A 21,330-nucleotide genomic window follows, 5' to 3' on the forward strand; every position below is an offset into this window, starting at 1 on the left:
ATTATCTGTCCAAACTGATTACCTCAACAAAAATTAAAAAAAAATGGCTGAATGACAGTTTTCTACAGTTAAACACAGATAAAATAAAAACTTTAATTTTTGCCTCACATAATTTCATCCCAGAAATTAGGCAGCATACCCGTTTCTTAGTCCCATATGATCAGACGAGCCTCAGAAGTTTGGGAGCTGTCTTCAACTATTTAATGTTTCTTGAGCATCACTCCAGACAACTAGTTTGGAATTGTTTTTATCACTTGAAAGCTGAACTAGTGATGATTATTATTTCTTCTGGTTTAGATTGTTGTAACAGTCATTTTACTGTTACAATACTGTTTAACAAATTATCTTCAAATCACTTTCAGACAGTATAGAATGCTGCAGCGAGACCTTTAACCAGGACCAACTAAAGGTCATACATCACCACTGTTTTAGCTTTTCTGCACAGGTGGCTGGTAAATTTTAGAGTTAATTTTAAAATCTTAGTTTTATCTTGTAGAGCCATACATGGTCAAGCTCCCCAGTATATGTTTGATGTGCTGAAACCACATCCTAATTCCTGTGTGCTTAGGTCATCAGGTCAGAGGTTGCTGCTGACCCCACGTACTGTATTTAAAACTTGTGCTGATCGGGCTTTTCAGGGAGTAGCACTGAGGTTGTGAAATGCTCTTCCGCTGTCTTTAGTCTGTAGAGACTCCTTTCAGTCCTTTAAAAAACAGCTGAAAACATTTTAAACAGATAATCTTTTTTACTACCTTGGTGATTCTTCTTGTTTCCATTTTTATTGTTATGACTTCTCTTTTATTTATTCTAATTTGGTTTAAAGCATCATGTGATTTTAACCTGTGAAAAGTGCTATATAATTTTTTTTACTTACTTACATGATGCTTTCCTGATGTTTCTATCAAAATAGTTAAACTCTATATCATTAGAACTTATAACTATGTAATTATTTCTTTGTGTTTGCAATGTATGTTTATGTAGATGTCCTTTTTGTTTCTTTTCAAGGCTCCAGTGCTGCGGCTTGAAGGTCGGGGAGGCTCCCTCATCTGTGGTGCCCCAGCCTCAAGAGGTGTGTGGGTCACCAGGTAACAGAGACAGGAGGGGCACTGCTGTGAACGTCAAGTATCCCCTATCCTCTCTGCTCAGCCTGAGTGATAGCCCAGGTCCTCCTGACACCATGCTGGCTCACAGAAGACCCATGACGACCAGTGACCCACAGACTGCCAACACGGAAAACGGGCTAAACCACAACAAGAGCTCAACAGCAGCCAAAAGTGCCAGCATTCGTGACAAGATATCACAGTGGGAGGGCAAAAAGGAGCCTACCCCTGTGAGTTCTCCAGGGACATGTCTTCTTAGTGCAACGGAGAGTGAGACAGTGAGGAAAAAGGAATCAAAAATTTCTGAGGTTCAAAGGACAGACAGCAAGAGGTTTGTCAGCTGGGACAGACAAGACTCAGGGAAAGAGAATGCTGTAAAACTGGGAGATTTGAGGCTTAAACCTTCAGAAGGTCCAACAAGTGTGAAGAGAGAAGTTATGCTAGAGAGGGGCTGTCGTGTTTCCAAGGCAACAGAACAAGCCCAAGACAAGAAATCTGTTTTGACTCATGTTAAGAAACTGGAGAAGGCAACAAAAGAAGTTCCTGATAGACCCTCACTTGCATATCCAGGGAATTACTTTTGTCCTCCTTCAAAGGAGGAGCTGGAGGAAACAGAGAGGAAGGCCAACGAGCCCATTTTTGGGACATTTGACATGACTCGACCAGGTGGATCCCGGAGGAGAAAGGAGGGGAATCCAGAGAATGTGTACAGTGAGCCAGGTGCTCCATCTATAAACCCTCTACCTAAACCTCAAAGAACCTTCCAACATCACACACCACCCACAATAGCAGCTTCAGGGCCATGTTTTGGGAAAGGAAAGAGGAACTTGCCTCCTTTGCCTTCTATTCCTCCTCCACCTTTACCCACATGCCCACCTCCAGGAGTTTGCAGGAGACCATGGGCTGACAAAGCCCGGGACAGTAATAACAGGTAAGGTGCTAAAATACCAGGATGCAGAAGTAAACACCCAGAATAATATCCCTACTGAAGCTCAAAATGTACATTATGTGCTACTGTTTAACCCATAATATGTAAAGATCATTCAATCTATCCAAACCCTGGAACAAAATATTAAGAAATATTAAACATCTCTTGTGAAATTAAGATTGAGGGTTCTCTGTAACCATATAACTGTTCCCCCATCAACATCATCCCGAGTCTGAGGTGCACAACATCTCCCACATCTGCTGTAAATCAAATGCACCGTTGACCTCATTTTGTTTCCCAAATACACCACAAAATGAGCTCAGTGGTTGGTTCTGAGGAATGTACATGTCAATTCGGAGAGGACAGCGCAAACAGTTGTGTGAATCATGTCTTAGATGCCTCTTGCTTTTGAAAATGTTAGTCTTGACAGTACAACGGATCATGCAAAACATTTTGGTTAACACAATATCTTATCAGTTTGTATTTATTAAATTTTCAAACATATGAAATTGTCCAGAATCTGAAGTATTTACTGAACAGTGAAATGTTAAGTCATTGGAAGTTTTCATTCTCAGTAGGATTTAAATTCAGATGGTTAGAGTCAAATAAAATGAACTCTGCAGGGAAACAGAAAAAAATGTGAACATTGCAGAATTTGAGCACATCTATTGTTCACTTTCCTGAATTCTTGTTTGGATCTTGGCTTGGATCTGTTACATTCCATACCATATGTGGAGGCCTCAGTCTGCTCAAGTGTACTGTGTCAAGCCCTTTGTTTGGTCAGGCTGTCTCCCTCTTGCATGTCCAGTGCGGGGTGGATATGGATGACTGTGCACTAATAAATTATCAATATCTGAAGTTTGTTAAACTTCATCTGATGCTGTGAAATGGTCTGCAGTAACAGTAGCTTTTGTAATGGTGGTAATATTTATTTAACTTTATTTTATGTACCAGTATTAGTGCATTGTAGGTCCAGCAAAATGCTAAATTTAAACAGCATTTCCTTGAAAAGTTACAGTTAAATAAAAAAATAAACAGGCCATAAAGCTGTCAGTCTGTTTTATTATAATATGTTAGCGTAAGCATGTTATACTATTTAGTTCAATTAATCTAGCTGCACCGCCGAGAGGAAAACATACAATGGGAAGCTTATGCTAAAGATAATATGAATTGCATCACTATTATATTGTGATATGTGCAATAAGCTTAAAATTGACCAGAAAATGGCAGCTCCCTTGTAAATATATGCAGTCATGGACATTGTGTGTGTTTATTCTAATGGAGTTTGGTGTTTGGCAACACATATGTGCTCATTTAGACTCTGCAAACCATAACTTTTCCTTTTGTGCTTGAAACATATATTGTTTTCTTTTACAGTTTGAATATGACCCACATTCACCTGAAGACATAGGTTAAAAAAGACATTTTCTTCCTTTCTTCCATTTTTTTGGGTGTGTTCTTCAATGTCTTTGTGCTGCTCTGTCCGCCAGGAAGTCCTTTGAATTTGAAGATTTGCTTCAGTCTTCAACAGAAAGCTGCCGGGTAGACTGGTATGCTCAATCCAGACTGGGCCTCACATGCACTTTATCAGAAGAGAACGTCTATGAGGACATAATAGGTAAATAATATTTACTGCATCGTTATTTTTCCTTAATCATGCAACATAAGTTTCAAACTGTTGACTCTTTGAAACATCTATTTTACATCTGCTGAAGGTGAAGAAGTGTACTGTTGGTTTTCTTATGTCCTGTTTTCTACGTGCTCAGTCTATGGCCTGACCCTTTCTCATATCAGTGTGTGTCACAGAGTTCAGCAACAGAGTTGATGAGGAGGACAAACTGTCTTTGCTGTTTTTTCTGCACCAGTTTTAATTTAGATCCATGCTGCTTCTCTTTTATTAAAAACTCCACGTGGAAACCTGAACTATGTTACTTATTGTCTGCAGTGTTATGCCAACCCCACCAAGAGCCTGTTTAATTTCATAATGTATAACAGTAGTGTATGAGGTTAGTTACTTTGATTGTCAGTGCTGCAGGGAGAATGTGATTGGCTGAACCCATGGTACATTACTGGCAATAACTTCAATATGTTTTCGGTTTGCCTCAAGAAACTTGTGTCTATCGAAAGCTGCTTGCTGACAACAATCAATTAAGTTAACTATAACTGATGCCACAGCATGTTTTCAATCTTTTTATAGTTGTGTCATTTCATACAGTGGTGTTGTTTGTTAAAGCATGGAGACACTAGTCACCTACCAGCCTCCCATGAGTAAAGCATCTCGTCTCTGCTAAAAAAAAAAAAGTTAGGGAGGCAGAGATAAAGATAATGAAGACAGTGATGAATAGATGTGATGATCTACTCCCTCAAGTGTTTCATAAATGCACTTTGAAAATGCAGTCTTGTCAATGTTTTTAGACTGACAGGATGGCATCTGTCACCAGATTATGTAGCCAGGCATAGGCCTTAAAAACAGATGCATGCTCACATGTGAATAGCTGACAGTGCACACAAACACTCAGCAGAGATCACCATAATGTTCTCATCAGACAGCAATGTGGAAAACAGCACTCTGATCCCTTGTTTTCTTTCAAGGGAAAGGGAGCAGGGAACTGAGTGTCCCTCTTTATTTGCCTACACTTGCAGGTCACATCTGCTGGATGGATTGAGAAAGCAGAAGAGATGCAGGCAGAGACAAAGACAGAAAAGCATAGATTTGGGAAAACTAGCCTAATTTTGCATATATGCAGTAGAGGCCCTATGGCTACATTTAGTGTTAGCCAGGAAAACATCTTATCAGAGTAAAATATGAGCTGGGTGAGCACATTTCTGCTTCTAGTAGCTCTCTGCACATCTGGAGCAGGAATCATCTGGCAAAACAAACATGACTGATATGGAAAAAGTGCTCATCTGCTCTATAGAAAATGCAGGTTACCGAGGCTATTGTGCAACCCAGCTGATGTTGATGTCTTGGCTTAAACAAAATTGTAAATTTATGACCTAAAGATCCACCATCCAACGAGAACCCTTATGAAGACATAGAGCTGGAGCAAAGTTGTTTGGGAAGCAAATGTGTTTCACCTGCCTCCTCGTCTCCTGTTCCTGACACGCCAACTAAGGTATCTAAATGCCAACCCATCACTACTTAAATTAGATTTTACTGGAGCAGTTCAATGATAAACCACTTTATTTTTCATCTGTCCCACTAGTTATCCTCAAAGCCCGGCTTCTTTAGGCAAAACTCAGAACGGCGAAGCTTCAAAGTCCCAGAGCTTCGCAAGACCGGCAGAGACACTGGTATCTCCTCCCCTTCCCGTATCAGTCCTCCTTCAACACCTAGCAGCCCAGACGACACCCCCTGCCTCTCTGGAGACCCTTACAATCGCAGACGGAAGAAAATTCCCAAGGTATGGAAGTCTGAGTGGCCTCTTGCAGAGCTCTTGCTCTGATTTATAGCTGAGCATAGGGCTTAAAGAGGTTGAAGCTGGTCTACTCATGCTGCCAATATGGGATGAGTGATGAAGAGGAACGTTTCGGAGGGATGTATTCTGTGAGAAGTGTGCAGGTCTGAGGGCCTCAAGGATGATCTTTAAAAAGGAATTTTGTAAGAGCCAGGCAGAGACTTAAAGATTGACTTATCTTCTTATTTATCTCCTACAGATGGTGCTGAAAATCAATGGCATCTTTGAGGCTCGCAGAGGCAAGAAACGCATGAAGAAGGTATCTCAGTCTACTGAGTCCAGCTCAGGGAGAGGTGAGGCTTCAAATACTGTGTAACGGCAGTTCACAATCAACACCTTATGGGCCACTTCGGCTTGTAGAGAATGTCCACTACTGTACTTCAGTACATCATGGAGGTTTTGTGTTTGTTGATTCTTTTTGTTTTATGTGTTGACAAGTTACACAAGGCATCCACAGAAAGGCTTCAGCTGAGGTTTGAACAAAGAACCTTCTTGCTGTTAGAAGATGGTGCAGCCCATACATCAAACACAAATATATAAAAATTTACCACTGGTGTTTAGTTTCTGTGAATTCTGGTTTGAACCTGTGAGGGAGGCATTCTCAGTGTATCATTTCTTTTTCTTGCATGTGCTACATGAAGTGATACGTTAATCTTATCTGGTCTGGCTTGGTGATAGCAGTGTACTTTTGTGTTTCAGTAACTTTAAATTACAACTTGTCCTTTCGGATAAACTTAGTCAGTTAATTAGCTTGTTACCAGTTCTTTTTTCAAGCGTACATAGATTATTCTCAATTCAACCTTGATGGCCAGCCTTTTAAATCAGTGTCAACATCTGGAAGATGCTATCATGCATTACTAATGTCACTGTGAGTTACTGTGTCAAACTGATTAACCAAGGAAGAATAAAAAAAGCAATGCATTTAATATTTAGCTTCACAGAATCACTTGGTTAAGACTAGAAACAAATTTTGATTTCATGTGTTTTGACGAAGCTGCACAAGTTCATCATTGAAACATCAGCTCTCTGTTTGACTTTACAAGTATTCTAAGTGCAGAAACACTCTTCATTTGCATTCACATAGCTATGCTAGCAAGGTGACACTTTTTGGATCAGTTAAAACTGACCAGCAGGACTGTTGTTTTTGTGGTACTGGCTGGAATGAAAATAACATTAGCAATTGCCACGTTTACACTGAAGTTGCTGTGATGTTTATCTACACTCGTGTCATGCTCCGCTGTCTTCTTCACCCTGTCTTACTTTTTGTTTAGTGACAGATGAGAACAGTGAGTCAGAAAGTGACACAGAGGAAAAACTGAAAGGTGAGAACATAAAACAAATGCACACATGTAGTTATAAAGTGCATGTTCAGTCTTGCATGTGTAAAAAAGCTTTGTATATATATATATCATCATAACTAGAAATAAACACAGCAGCAGCAAAGTTCAGTTCTTTTAGCTCTGTTGTATGTCTAATCTGTTGCAACATATAAACAGGTTAACATTTGTTTATTGTACAAACACACACTGACTTGTTTGAATATGTATTTATGTGTGCATGACATTAACATACTAAATTTGCATGAAATGTTTCTTTATGAACCTCAGCTCATAGCCAGAGGCTTGTGTCAGTCCAGTCCATGCTGAGGCAAACAGGGCGGTACCGGACCTTGGAGAGGGACTTGATGGAGTTACAAGAGAGGAAACTCTTTGAGTATTTTATTGTTGTTGCACTTCACAAGACCAAGGCTGGTGTTCCTTACCTGCCAGAAGTCACACAGCAGTTTCCTCTGAAGGTAAAAATGGATAGAAGTATTTTTTAGTAAGCAAAGGAAAGGGAATTCACACACAAATCTAGAGCTTAGACCTAAGGATGGTAATAAAAAAAAAAAAAAAAAACATCTGTTAATGTCAATTTTTAATCTGTCTCTAGCATATGTTTTCTTTTCTTTGCACCATTATTTATTTTATTTATTAGTTTATTTATCAGGAAAGTAACATAGAGGACATGTAGAAGCACTGATGTTTACATAGCATTAAGTTAAATAGCAACTCCTGTCCCTGGTTTAGCTTTTCAAGTAAAAGAAAGATACAAAGAAAGGGTGAAAAAAGCCTCAAAGCAATCTGAAAGCTAAATTTGTGAAACATGTTGTTCCAGGACTTCTTAAATTAAGAATGCAATTATGTTTATGTGCAGTGTAATAGATTTCACATGTCCTCTCTTTGTCATCCAGCTTGAGAGGAGTTTTAAGTTCATGAGGGAGACTGAGGACCAGCTAAAGGTTATCCCTCAGTTCTGTTTTCCTGATGCCAAAGACTGGGCTCCTGTTGATAACTTCCCCAGGTCAGTCTGAGTCTTAATTTTTCCCCAGCACATTAAAACAACAAGAAGTGAAACAAAACAGGAACACTGGAATTTCCCAGTTGAATGGCAATAGCTTAGCTAATAACTAAAATGACGAAAGTCCTAAAGAAGTGATCTAACTGGGTTTCAGAAGAAATGCAGAGAAAATGAGCAATGGTGGATTTTTTACAGTAAACGTTTGGTTTATCATTGCAAAATAACTTCTTTTTAAACCGCCTGCTACCCAGTATCTTCTCTTTAATCATACATTGTTCCAAGAAGTGATGATGTGTGTCTTTATGGTAATGGCTAATAATTAGCTGGAGGAAAATGTTTAATAGGTGAGAGGCCACCAAACTGGCTGGTTCTCTTCCATGTCATTAGGCTAAGTATCAGTCAATGAATACCACTCCTGCGGGTTTCTCCTATCAAGTTTTCAAAGCTTCAGCTTCATGTAATTTTAAAGGATTTTTAAAGATTCAGACAGTTTTCAAATTGTTTCAATTATAGATTTTCTCTCCCTCTTCTAAATCCCAGTGAGACATTCTCATTTGTGCTGACTGGTGAAGACGGAAGCAGACGGTTTGGCTACTGTCGCCGTTTACTGGTATGTGTTGAAAATGCCTCTGCCTTACGTCACTAGCTCCTTCTAATTCAGTTTAGATTAAGTTTATCCCCCATGATGAACCTATCCAATATCCTCTGCTCATTTTAATTTTAGCTGCAAAGTTCTTTAGGTATAAGTGCTTCTCTTTTTTTAAATGTGTGTACAAACTCCCTGCTCAACAAAGGCTTTGATGCACTCCACTGCTTTGGGTGAGAAACCTTCTGAAGTTGTCTTTTTCTTTCTGGTCTTGCTGTTCTTAGCCCAGCGGTAAAGGCCGAAGGCTCCCTGAGGTCTACTGTATCGTCAGCCGCCTGGGGTGCTTTGACCTCTTCTCCAAAGTAGGTGTAGTAATCTAAAAAAAACTGAATCATATTCAGATTCACTACTTGTACCCAATTGTTTTATTTTTTTATTGCTTGGATTTGTACTTAAGAAAAAAGTCTGACATACAACCTCCCCCCCCCAGGGGAGGGGAAAAAGTACTATACTTGGCACCCACAGAACCCCACCCACCCTCTGCCCGGTCCACTTTCCCACAGAGCCTTGCAGTCCTGGCTCCAGTACAGAAACACATATGAAATGCAGCTGATGTGGTTGCTACTGTGGAAAAGGTTCCCTGTAATGAGCCTTAGATTTATCTGCATGTTGATCTTTGTAAACGTCTGTGCAGCATACATATGACATAGCTAAAGTTGGATTTGTGTGGATACATAAGTGGACATGGGGGAATTCTCTGAATGTGTTTCAGCCACACAAATGTTAAATAGCATACAGATGTGTACAGTGTACTTGTACACATCACTGATTTGGGCTACTACCCTTTATTTATACTGACATCTCACTATATTTGCTTGTTTACACTTTATCATGGCCAGAATAAATAAATCTGTGAAATTGTCCAGTGAGGTTGACAAAAATAAAATAAACAACTTAGTGCTTGATTGATATATGGTGGATATGCTGGATCTGAACATGGCCAGGAGGCTCAGACCTGATTTGTATTGATTTAAAAGCTGATTATTTTAACATGTTTATTTCATTTGTCAAATTCAAAGCTTTGTATTTGGTTGTGAAACATTTAATTCATCCCCTGTGCCGATAAAGTTGGTAAATTACCCCCAGGTTTTCTGTTACTAGCTGATTGAAACAGGATGGCTAATCATTATTTCAGCTTTAGAGTAGACTTGCTGCCATGGCAACAGATGACAAATCTGACCTAGGCATTATCAACTAAAAGAGACCCAAGCAGAGGAAATACCACTTGATTTTACATCTTTTTACTCATCTTGAACTCTTTTCTGCATCTGATATCACTCAAGATGTTGTGGAACTTACTTTTTTTCCATCCGTTTCAGCCATAACTATGTAGGAAGTTCCAATACAGACACAGCATTAATATCATGTTAAGCTCTCTATGACCACAGTTGAATCTCTTCAAATCCTCTCAGATATTAAACAGAGCTGGAACCTATTGTAATAAAATGTGACTTGACCCACACCCAATGCTTCCCATTAAATCTGGATCTAAACCTTTACATGCTTCAGGCTTTAGGAGTAGGGTCTCAGGTGGATCTGTGAAGACATCTTATTCTCATATTGTGACAGAAAGACACCAAAGTACCAGCAGTATAAATTCTGACACTGTTGGTATTTAATTTCCTTTACAGATTCTGGATGAGGTGGAAAAGAGGAGGGCTATCTCTCCTGCTCTGGTGCAGCCTTTTATGAGAGGTATTATGGAGGCTCCCTTCCCTGCTCCAGGACGGACTATCACTGTCAAAAACTTTCTACCTGGCTCTGGGACAGAGGTGTGCTGACCGCAGTCTCACTGTGGATTTTCCCAATTGCTTTCTTGCACAACTCCTTAAGGAAATTCCATTTGTTTTTAAAAATTGTACAAATAACCACACTGGTGTTGCTAAGCATACCCAGACATTCTTTGCTTTGTTAGAAAATAATCTCTTTTTCTGTGTATGTGTTTTTCTCTGTTGACTCTTTTTCACACAGGTGATAGAACTGTGTCGACCTTCAGATTCCCGTCTGGAACATGTAGACTTCGAATGTCTCTTCTCTTCGTTGAATCTCCGTCTCCTTCTCAGAGTTTTTGCCTCTCTGCTGCTGGAGCGCAGGGTCATCTTTACAGCCGACAAACTGAGGTTGGCTCCAAAGAGATACTGTTATAGAGCGTAGCGGTTAGTTTGATTTCCAAACCAAAAATCACATGCTCGGCCCCTGAGACAAGCATCAGCTCCGGGGCAGCCAAGTCATTACAGTATTTCAATTAATTTAATAAATCTTGGCTAATAAAATTAATGAAGGCGGGATTGTGATGCTTAAAACAGCAACAAGTTTAAAGGATAGAGAGACCTCAAGATGACAAGCAAGTCTACGGAAAAGAAGATCCTGACTGAGTGTAAGGGGGAGGAATGTTGTTGTGTTATACAGTTGCTTTGGGAACAATCAATTCTTCTCTGGTTGATGTTCACGTATGCCAGATAAACTGCTTTAAAGCATAACTCCAAAGCTACAGCGTGTTAACCCACCATTAAAAACTGAACAATGACATGTGGATTGGCAGAAAAAAAAATATTCTAACCTAATTTACTTCAATAAGCATCTAATATTTATGTTAAATAAATGAAAGCACATAGTGTGGTTGTCATTTTTGCAGTTATTTTATGTTGTTTAGGTGTAAGTCTTACAAGTGTTTTCCATGATATACTGAGTTTCTGCAAGCTATCTGTTGTTTAGAGGAAATTTGGCATTGCTAATTATTTGTTTAATGAACATTGTGAGCACATACACATATGGGAGTAATTAAGTCAGCAGTGTGTAAGTGCGTCTGCTGCCTCTATGAAGTTAAGTGTTTGGATCATGTTTCCCAAAAACATAGTGGGTTTGTTGGAGCCAACAGAGTCACTTTTCACATTGAGTTTTTAATAAGAAAATGGCAGTGAGTTATAGGAGGAAGTTAGTGCCATCATGTGGTCGAAATTAGACTCTTTCTTTAAAAAACATAAAAACACCTTTTTAGGGATTTTCCCTACATCATTGACCCATTTCTGGGTTGGTTTTTGTGATTTTTAAGGGAATATTTTTATAAGTTTAGTGCATTTTAGGGGGCTAGCTACAATTTTCTGCCATCGTCTCCTCTTGAAGTTCATATTTATTCTGGTTAATTTGCAACGCAGCAGGTTGTAGTATGACACTGCTAAATGAAACTGAGATTTCAGCAGTTATGTTCAGCATTAACAGTAAATTTTGCATACTGTCCCGCATTCTTGCATGATAAAATAGAAGTAGTTGTCTGCTGCGTTTATATATGTTTACATTTTGGGTGAAACATTGCATGGGCTTGAGGTTGCATTGCAGTGTTACATAGAAAAATTATGAAAGTTCGTTTACGAAACAAAAAAATGTTGCTCCTTTTTAAGCTTTACTAGTTTCTACGTGTTTGACTCATTGTCATAAAATGAGATATTTTTTAGAACATTTTAGAAAAATTTCATTTATGATTTATTAAATATACAAAGTGAAAGTTGAACAAGTTGTTCTTACGATGATTGTTTATTTTTAAGAGGGATGTTGTGAACCGTTTTTAAGAGGTTTATTTTGCATTGTCATTGAAAGAATAAATTATCTTTACTGTATAATAATGTCACAATTTAACTACCTAGTTTTTATATCTATGGAAGTTTTTATCTCTGTTTGTCTTTCCACAGCACATTGTCTCAGTGTTGTCACGCAGTTGTGGCTCTACTGTATCCCTTCACCTGGCAACACACATACATCCCCGTGCTGCCGCCATCTATGTTGGATATAGTCTGCACCCCAACTCCCTTTATAGTGGGCCTCCTTTCCAGCTCTCTACCTCGACTCAAAGAGCTGCCCATCGAAGAAGTAAGACAAGACCTTTTGATTTTTATTTGTTTAGTGAAATACTGCCTGTGGTGCCCTTGACTCTGGGCATTTCCTCCATTGAACAATAGCTCCAGGAAATGATATCACTCTCTCTCTGCTCAGGTCCTGGTGGTTGACCTTGGAAACAGCCGCTTTCTACGTCAGGTAGTAACGATGGAGACTGAAAGGGAACACTGTGAAAACTTGTCTGTAGTCATAGTACATATGTAGAATTTCAAGCAGATTTAATGTGGACACAACATCTATTTTTACATGTTTTTTTCCTTTTCACAGTTGGATGATGAAGAGTCCATTCTTCCTCACAAGCTGCAGGCGGCTCTGGAGCACGTGTTGGACAAGAGGAGGGAGCTGGCCTGTGATAAAGGAGATCTGCCTGATGGTGATTCTGAAAACTCAATATTCTTTATATTTTGGTGTGTTTTTGCAAGTCCACCCAAGATCAATGGATAGCATTACTCTTAAGAAACCACATTTTAGTACTTTTCTGAAAGTACTGAGTATAGTTTGATCTGTCTTTTTTTTACTCTTTAGATGAGCAGCTTTTCAAATTAGGTTTTAAGAGCCTCTAAAGTGGAAGTGATGCATTTTATTCTCATCATACTGCAACTTAGTCCCAATTTTCTAGATATAGCAAAACATATTTAAAGAGAGCTTTTGGGTCAGGATTTTAGGATTAATAAGCTAATACTTTTGTATACCTGTATTAAATAGGAAATAAGACCCTTACTCTACATGATCTACAACTCTAACTCCAAAAAAACTGGGACACTGTTTAACATTTTATTAAAACAGGATGCAAACCCATATTTCCAATAGAACATAAACAACATATTAGATGTTGAAATTGAGACATTTTACCATTTCATGGAAAATATTTGCTCATTTTGAATTTGGCAGCAACACATCTCTAAAAAGCTGGAAGAAAAAGAAACAAAATGCAGGACAGGTAATTGGCACAAATCAAAAACAACTAATTAAGTTAATAGGCAACAGGTCAGTAACATGATTGGTTATAAAAGGAGCATTTTGGATGTAAAGACTGACAGAGGTTCACCAGTCTGTGACAAACTGTGTCCAAACTTTGTGGAACAATTTTGGAGAAATATTCTCAATGTAAAAGTGTGAAGACTTTGAACATCATTTGAACAAAAGATTCAGAGAATCAGGAGGAATCTCTGTGTGCACTGAACAAAGCTGAAAGTCAAAACTGGAGGCTTTTGCATTATGGGACTACAGGGGGCACTGCATTAAAAACAGGCATGATTATTTACTAGAAATTCCTGCATGGGCCCAGGAATACTTGTAGAAATCATTGTCTGTGTACACAGTTCATCACACAATCACCAAATGCAGGTTAAAGCTCTATTATGCAAATAAAAAGCCAAATATAAACACAATCTAGAAACGCTGCTGTCTTTTCTAGGCTAAAGCTCATTTAGGTGAATAAAATTTAAAATTATTTTTGGAAACAGTGGACCCTGTCCTGCAGATTAAAAGGGAGAGGGATCATCCGGCTTGTTATCAGCAGACCGTTCAAAATCCTTCACAACAGCATGGCTTAGCAACCGGCCTGTCTGCAGTCCAGACCTTTCACAGATTTTGATTAAATATTAAGGAAATCTCTGAAATGGAATAAATTTTTTAAAAATTATAAGATTTGGGGGATGATCCGGATCACCACCTGGATCCAGGAATTTTTTTAAAGGATTCTATACTATGGGGAGATAGGGATAATTTTGCCAGCGCTTCTAACTCAAAATAATGCCAGTAATCACTGGTTAAGAAAAGGAATTACAATGGCTTGGCGGAGGTCTGCACTCTCTGAGTGCTTCTACTTTTCTAATTAATGCTTCAGAGCTGGTAGTGGACTTTCCACATTTCCACAAAATCAAAAAAAAAATTTAAGCCTTTACAAGATTATAACTGAATAAGTGGTACTGATGTATCCCTTGCAAGACATTAAAGTAATGTTGATTGTGTTTGTATCCAGCATTTAATATTGTCAGTTGAAATTTTTTCTTCCTGGCTTTCTTCTGTGTTTCCTCCAGACTCCAGCTCTCTCAGTACTGTAGTCTCAGAAGCCTTTGTGCGTTTCTTCGTGGAGATGGTGGGCCACTACTCCCTCTTCATAGGTGGAGCTGAGCGGGAGGACGAGTCTGCCTCTTCCACTATCTTGCCCAGCCCCTCTTCTTCTGCTCCCTCATCCTTTCAGCGGGAGGCCTTTCGCAAAGCGGTCACCTCCAAAAGCCTGAGAAGGTTTCTGGAGGTTTTCATGGAGACCCAGATGTTTACCGGCTTCATCCAGGAGAGGGAGCTGCGCAGGCAGGGCCTCAGGGGTACTGAGATTCGACCAGTGTTATGACGCAGTTTTGAATCTTTAAAGTAGAAATATAAGCCAAGAAGTTTAAATATTTTCAAGTCTTAAATGCAGTTTTAAAATGTATCAAATTCCCTTGAAGTTATATCATTATTTATTTCCAGGTCTTTTTGAGGTGAGAGCACAAGAGTATCTGGACTCGCTACCGGGGAGTGAGCAAAGGGGGGTTAACAAGTTCCTCAAGGGTCTAGGTGAGATTTACAGTACAGGTAAATCAAATCTAAAGCCTTTCCGTTTTTATTAAATTTTTGTAAACTTTTTGCTTTGTTTGATTGTTTTTTAGGAAACAAGATGAAATTCCTTTCCAAGAAATGAGACTTGGAGTTAAATGTTTATCAGTGAAAGCAGGACAAAGAGGACACGCTCCATGCATGTGGAGGCCATGCAGATGGAGAGGTGCCTCTAAGCCAGAACAAAGGAAAGACCCCTGACCTGAACTGGATTCACAGCTGGTGAACAAGTGGGAATCTAGGGAACGTTAGGGGTTTATCTCAGCTTTACTAGCCAGTCATTCTGTTAGGGTTGTGAAGACCGATCCAGTCTTACAGTCTGCAGTAAATGTTTTACAGATTACTTTGTCCCTACAGTGTATCACTGTATAGCACATCACAGTGTAAATGTTTTGGCAACAGTGTTCTCGGTCACTAATGTCACCTGTAAGCCTGTGAGAAGGAGTACCACTGAAGATCCAATGTTGTATAAAACTTTCCTTTACATTCCAAGTATTTTCTCTAGAGGTTTTTATAAATACTATAGTACAACTTCTTCATCAGCAGGAGGCTTTTAAGTTAATTTATATTACTTTTAAAACAAATTTAATCTCTCCTTTTCATTCAAATGAGTGCAAAAGAATTTCCTATAGTTGATAATACACTTTATTTAACAGAGTTTAGTCCAGAGTGTTTGTAGACCACTGTGAGTTATTGGGTATGTGTACCACTGTTTTAAGTAAATGTACTTAAATTGGAAAAGGAATGTGCACCAAGGCTGAGGAACATTTCTCTAACTTGGGTTTCAGTAGAGGTTGTGGGGCTAGAAGTGAAGAATGATGTGGATCTTAGACCAATCAGAATCATTTTGTTGTATAAAAACAACTAGGGTTGCCTTAAACATGATTAAAAATGCAATGAAACTTCATAAATAAAGTGATTTGAATTAGAAAAGTCATGGCTCCTCTTTTTATAAAGACGATATGTACTAGTTTGTGTTTGTTACAGTCAGGCTGAACAATATGGTTGAACCTACTGTACGTTTAACCCTCTGACCTTTGTGCCTCTTGTTTAGGTCTCTATTTAAAAAAACTGCATAAACAGAATTAAAAGAGTATATCTCTGCAGCCGCCAGGTTATTTGAATACTTTTGTAAAAGAAACACTTGAGATTTGTTAAGATGTGTAAATATATCAGTATATGTGTTACTGGTGAAGAATAGACAATAGACTGTGAGGATAAATTAATTGAGCATATAAGTAGAAATGACTCTTGGGTTGCAGCCTTATTATAGGAAAAGTGTGACAGAACATCATTCTTATCATATCATCTAATACTTCGAAATACCTACAATTTCCAGTAGGAGGCTCTGCCACACAGATCATGTTCCTCTGCACTTGTTGCTTTGTAGACTCCAAAGTTCAGAATCACATCTCAGACAATTATGCCTCTAGGCCTTTAATGGCTTGTGCAACATGCCCAAGTCCAACAATATTATCGCCTTTGTCTACTCATGTAACGATTTGAGTGGAGAACGTGTTTTTTTTTTTTCTTCTTTTCTAATGAATAACTTCTATAAAGTGTGTGTGTGCTTGCTGCAGGTGAGGCTGGCCTAGTAAAATCAGGGGGATAAAATATTAACAAAGTGCAGATTTTTTTAAAAACCAGAAACTGAAAGTAAGCTCTAAATCTTACATTTTATACCCTGAATACCTGGATCAATGTTTTATCATTATAATTCACACCAGTGTAAAGTGTAATTTTCTTGTCTTATAAAATTAGAATTCATTGTAAATAATAATGTGTGTTTCTTCTACTAACGTCAGTGACAGCTTCCTCGGGGATTTTATTATTATTACACTTGATGCGATTTCCTTTGCAACCCCCTTTCTTTCCTTTCCTATCCAGAGCCCTCCTCCTCCTCCTCCTCCTCTCCTTTTCGTCATTACGTGTTGACCGGTCAGATCTCCCCTCCCCTCCTTCCCTCCCTTGGTCTTTTTCTCTGGCTTTTTCCAGGCTTCATGTCATACCACGGCTAATTCCTGAAATTCTTGCCCTCCTCTCGCTTCAATCAAGCAGCTTCAGGAAGGAGACGAGGCAGCAGAAAACAAACAAAGGAGAAAAAAAAAAAAAGAAAAAAGAAAAACCTCACAGAGTCACTTTTAATTTTAAAAATACTATTACTCTGTCAAACCTGCCTGCCAGACTGTTAATAGAGTCTCACCAGGTAAGCAAAGACAAGTTTTCATAAGGACTCTTGTTCAGGTTTTTTAACTTATGTCGGAGTGTAAACTTTCAGTTTGTGGAGTTTTGTGCATGTGAAGTCCGTATTTCACCGCCGCGTCTCTCTTATTCAATCCTCACTGACTGTCGGTGATAACATTCTTTAAATGTCTCACATTTCTTCGCACAAATTCCTACATTTTTTCCCCTTTAATTCCAGCTGCGGAGAGAGTGAGCCAGCTCCGACTTCCTGCGCCTGAGCCGGAATTTTTTTTTTTTTTTTTTTTTTCCTTACGGGAATAACGTCACAGCCGCGCGGTCAAACATTAGCGCCCGTCCGGGTAAAGTTTTACACCGGGATCATTCAAAACATCTATTTATTAACTCGCAGGATTAATTCACAGTTTTTTCCTCCTTCCCTTGCTTCTCTTCTATCAACAAGTGTGAGTAGACTAAAAGTGCAGAGGGATGGTCTGACTTCATGTTTCTCTGTGACTTAACTGTTTTAAAGTAAATAAAACGCCTGATAGAAAAGAAAAAGTTAAAGTGAACATTTTTGTAAGATACTGTAATTAAATTATTAGCAGTACAGATGCTTAGAGATGCCTCCTGTCTTTAAATGCAGCTGTCAGATGAATATAAAGCAGATTTCTGTGAGATCTTTAATGTATGGAAGCAAGAAAAATCAATATTCAAGTAAAGTCCTTTTTCTATACTTCCATCTAAGTTATTCCTCATCCAAAAAAGTCTGACTGTTAATGTTGTATTATTATTCTGCATACATTTTAGAGCTGCTATATTATCCATGCACTAAGGTGTAAGCAGCTGCTTCATACAGTAGCTGATTCAAGTGTTGATCACATGACCTTAATCTGTATTATGGCTTTGCTTTGCAGTGTATGTGGAGTCATAAGCACCTCTGAATTATTTTTATTACAGCATGTCTCAGTAGGTGAATATATTTTCTCATTTTACATTATTTTGCTTTGAAGGGAATTGTACAGTAGTAGAGGTAAAACTAGTAAGTTCCTTGGACTAATTAAGTGACTATGTGTCACCAGTTGTTTGCTTGTCACCACTTTTTGGTGTATTCTGACACATTTCATTGCAAGATATGTCCTTTTTACTTCAACATAGTCAGGGGTTACTGGGCAAGACATGTTTTTTATTATAAATCTATGACCCGTTGATAAAACCTGAAGCTAACTTTGGATGTTTAGTTTTAATTATGTGATTATTTAGGACGCAAGTGTAAATGGGATACAAATAGAAAAGTATATATATATATATATATATATATATATATATATATATATATATATATATATATATATATATATAAACTTAAAAAAATAATAATAATAAATACATTTTTAAAAATGAACTCGCTCAGATTTTGAGCGTAGGAAGATGGCGAATGTGACCATAACTATACAAAAGCGGCTGTAAAGAACAATCACACTTAATGAACAGTGGAAAGATAAGCAGATGAAGTGATAAACAGTCCACAAAGCCTAACATAAACAAAACCACTCACACTGAGCTGAGGAGTTTGTGTGTGGGGCCGGAGATGGACTCCTAACTGTTCTATGATACATATTCCTTAATTATTTATATTATCATATGCGTCATGTTAATAGTACAACTGCAATAATAATAATCATGATCTTAGCTGTACAATTTAATAAAAGTCTTTACAGACTTGTTTGAAAACAGCTGGGTAAACTGACAATAATGTCATATTTCCACACTGCGTTGACAGCCTTTCAATGACGTCATTGTTAATCATTTGAATGTCAAATAATTTTCATATTTAGAGACGGTTTTTATTTATTTATTTTTTTAAATATCACAGTTTGTGTTTGTGCTAGTTTGTGTCAACACCCCCGTCTGGTTTTCACTCACAAACATCATGAAGGCTGCAGCCGTTAGAATGAAGTTCACTACAGACAGCTGCTTTTCCTTAACATCGTAATGCATCAGCAGCAGGAAAGGACGGACAGGCAGCATCGATTCTTGAGTGAGATTTGGATTTCTTACTGGAAATACAGCCGAGCAGTGTGGGGTGTGAGAAGATTCAGTCTATTTCTCGATCTTCATGCAGGAAACTCCATAAACCGGTTTGGAAAGTTAACCGCCAGCAGCGTGTGAGAGTGAAGTGGTTAATTTGCTTGTGCTTTTTATGTACAACGTGCCAGAAATAACTGAAACACATCGTAACTCCAGATTACCACTAAGAATGATTATTTCATGTGATAGTTGTTTGAATAAATAGGTGAGAAAATGCCCTGTAGAAAATCCCTCTCATTATTTAACAAAACCAAGATACTAAATACATTTTAAAAAAGACATTTTTAGAAGCTGGAACAATAAATAAAAAAAATAAATAAACAGATTAGCTTTAAATTCCTTTTTTATTAATGACTGTGTGTAAAACAGCAGACTTGGGGTCTTTATGCATGTGTGTGTCATATGGTGTCCTATAGAGCAGCTGAGGCGAGTGTGTTTTCCAGTGCAGCAACAGGTGGAATGGACTTGGGGGGGGGCGGGCACCTGTCAGATTCTCTGAAGTGTGTCACAGGGGGCAGTTTGGGTTTTTTCCAGGCCTTGGCCCTTTTGTTTTTAAATATGCTGTGAACTCACAGACAGACTCATATTGTAACTAGAAAGTTGTGTTGCTTGCATCACAGTAGCATTTGTGTATGTGTGTGTGTGTGTGTGTGTGTGTGTGTGTGTGCGTGGGTGGATGCGGCGGGGCCTGGAGGTAGATGTGTTTGTGTGGGTGAATGAGAGGAGCAAGAAGGTTTGGGTGTAAAAAAAAAAAAAAAAAAAAAAAAAGGTGCGTAAAGGTGTGTGAGCAGCAGAGAAAAACTGTGTGTTTTGTCTTGCCTGTGTGTTGAGTCGCCCTGAGACAGCTCCACTCCGCTGTGGAGGAGTTCTTTTTTGTTTTCTTTTTTGCTGTTCTCATCCCACATAGCGATCATTCCTCCCCCGCTCGCATGAGAAAAACGAATAATGCCTCAGATATGAGCCTTGTAGAACAAAGGCTTTTGCGCCTCCCTCTCCTTCTTCGCTGCACAGCACTTGCAGCTCTGTGCAGAGTGTGTGACTGTTGTTTGCCCATTGATTACAGCCAGGCTAATGGTTTATCTGGGGCTGATCTGATAAACCCTCTGTTCACTTTTTCCTTTAACTCTTTGGAGATGTTGAATTTGACTCAGTTAAAGGAAAAGTTCAGAGTCTATATATGTAGACTTTTACACACATTCCCACCTGGTGGCTGCTCGGTCATCCCCGCTATCTTAGAAAGCCACAAACGTCATATGATGCTGAACTTACTTGCTGAAAACAGCTGTCTCCCACAGCTGGAAATCACAGCCAAGCAGGCTGTCAGACTGGGGCAAAGCAGTCAAGTTTCATGGCTTTGAATCAAAGAGCTGAAACATGTGGAGCTGCAGTTAATAATTCTCTGTCACTGTAAGTGGGGATTAATCAATGGAATTAACGAGAGGTTAACTGATTGTAAAAATAATATGTTTTTTTGCCCTATAGTGGTTTTGTGTTAAAACTTGTTTTGTACTATTAACATTCTTTATATGTGTTCAAGAAAAAAGCTCAAGATTGTCCTATGAACATAAACAGGCACCGTCTAAAATCTAAAATGTGGATATGTGTGGTTGTAGTGTGCGTAGCTTGGAGGCTCCCCCTCGCTCAGCTCAGCGGGACTCAGTGCCAGAGAACATGTGCTCTCAGCAAAAACCCAATAAAACAAACCAGTCATTTGACGCCACCTCTCGCTTTTTTGCCATCCCATACTGCTGCCTTCTTTTCAAAAACATTTCCTGCCATTGCATTCCCGACCTGATTAGTGGAGATTGAGCACACACACGTGCTGTGCCCTCACACACATACAGTCTGCACTATGAGTGATGGTTTCTACAAATACATTTTCAGCATTTAGTTATTTCCAACATAAATGTGTCTAGTGTGGCTTTGGATAAAATGCCAAAATTAAGCCTCTAAGCAATATGTTAAACAGGTTTAATTCAGATATGGGTTTCATTTTCTGAGTCTTTAGTCATAAATAAAAGCAATTTACAAAAAGGAATTTAACCTGATGATGGGGCAGGATGGAAAATCTTCACCGAGCGTTCACAACACATT

The 21,330-nt window shown here is 38.7% G+C and overlaps 2 protein-coding genes across 4 annotated transcripts in view; both read left to right on the forward strand.

Moving 5' to 3' along the window:
* si:dkey-82f1.1 (DENN domain-containing protein 2A) overlaps positions 1-15,897 on the forward strand; it is a 35,414-nt gene extending 19,517 nt beyond the window's left edge. The window contains exons 3-20 of one of the 2 annotated variants that reach the window (XM_041997904.1): positions 1,006-2,031; positions 3,519-3,646; positions 5,032-5,144; positions 5,235-5,432; positions 5,686-5,779; positions 6,758-6,808; positions 7,094-7,281; positions 7,720-7,829; positions 8,367-8,436; positions 8,697-8,774; positions 10,104-10,244; positions 10,444-10,592; positions 12,159-12,336; positions 12,460-12,501; positions 12,631-12,736; positions 14,406-14,693; positions 14,839-14,925; positions 15,018-15,897. In XM_041997904.1, the coding sequence (XP_041853838.1) occupies positions 1,006-2,031; positions 3,519-3,646; positions 5,032-5,144; positions 5,235-5,432; positions 5,686-5,779; positions 6,758-6,808; positions 7,094-7,281; positions 7,720-7,829; positions 8,367-8,436; positions 8,697-8,774; positions 10,104-10,244; positions 10,444-10,592; positions 12,159-12,336; positions 12,460-12,501; positions 12,631-12,736; positions 14,406-14,693; positions 14,839-14,925; positions 15,018-15,049 (3,079 nt within the window). In that variant the 3' untranslated portion in view covers positions 15,050-15,897. The remainder of the gene's footprint in view (positions 1-1,005; positions 2,032-3,518; positions 3,647-5,031; positions 5,145-5,234; positions 5,433-5,685; positions 5,780-6,757; positions 6,809-7,093; positions 7,282-7,719; positions 7,830-8,366; positions 8,437-8,696; positions 8,775-10,103; positions 10,245-10,443; positions 10,593-12,158; positions 12,337-12,459; positions 12,502-12,630; positions 12,737-14,405; positions 14,694-14,838; positions 14,926-15,017) is intronic. The other variant, XM_041997905.1, reaches the window with a different exon arrangement.
* A 1,025-nt stretch (positions 15,898-16,922) lies between these two features.
* Positions 16,923-21,330, forward strand: part of LOC121648139 (transcriptional enhancer factor TEF-3-like) — a 47,741-nt gene continuing 43,333 nt past the window's right edge. For both annotated transcript variants that reach the window (XM_041998093.1, XM_041998094.1), the window contains exon 1: positions 16,923-17,170. The gene's annotated coding sequence lies outside the window, so the exon portion shown is untranslated. The remainder of the gene's footprint in view (positions 17,171-21,330) is intronic.

This window comes from Melanotaenia boesemani, chromosome 10 (assembly GCF_017639745.1).
Source record: "Melanotaenia boesemani isolate fMelBoe1 chromosome 10, fMelBoe1.pri, whole genome shotgun sequence".
Lineage (NCBI taxonomy): Eukaryota > Metazoa > Chordata > Actinopteri > Atheriniformes > Melanotaeniidae > Melanotaenia > Melanotaenia boesemani.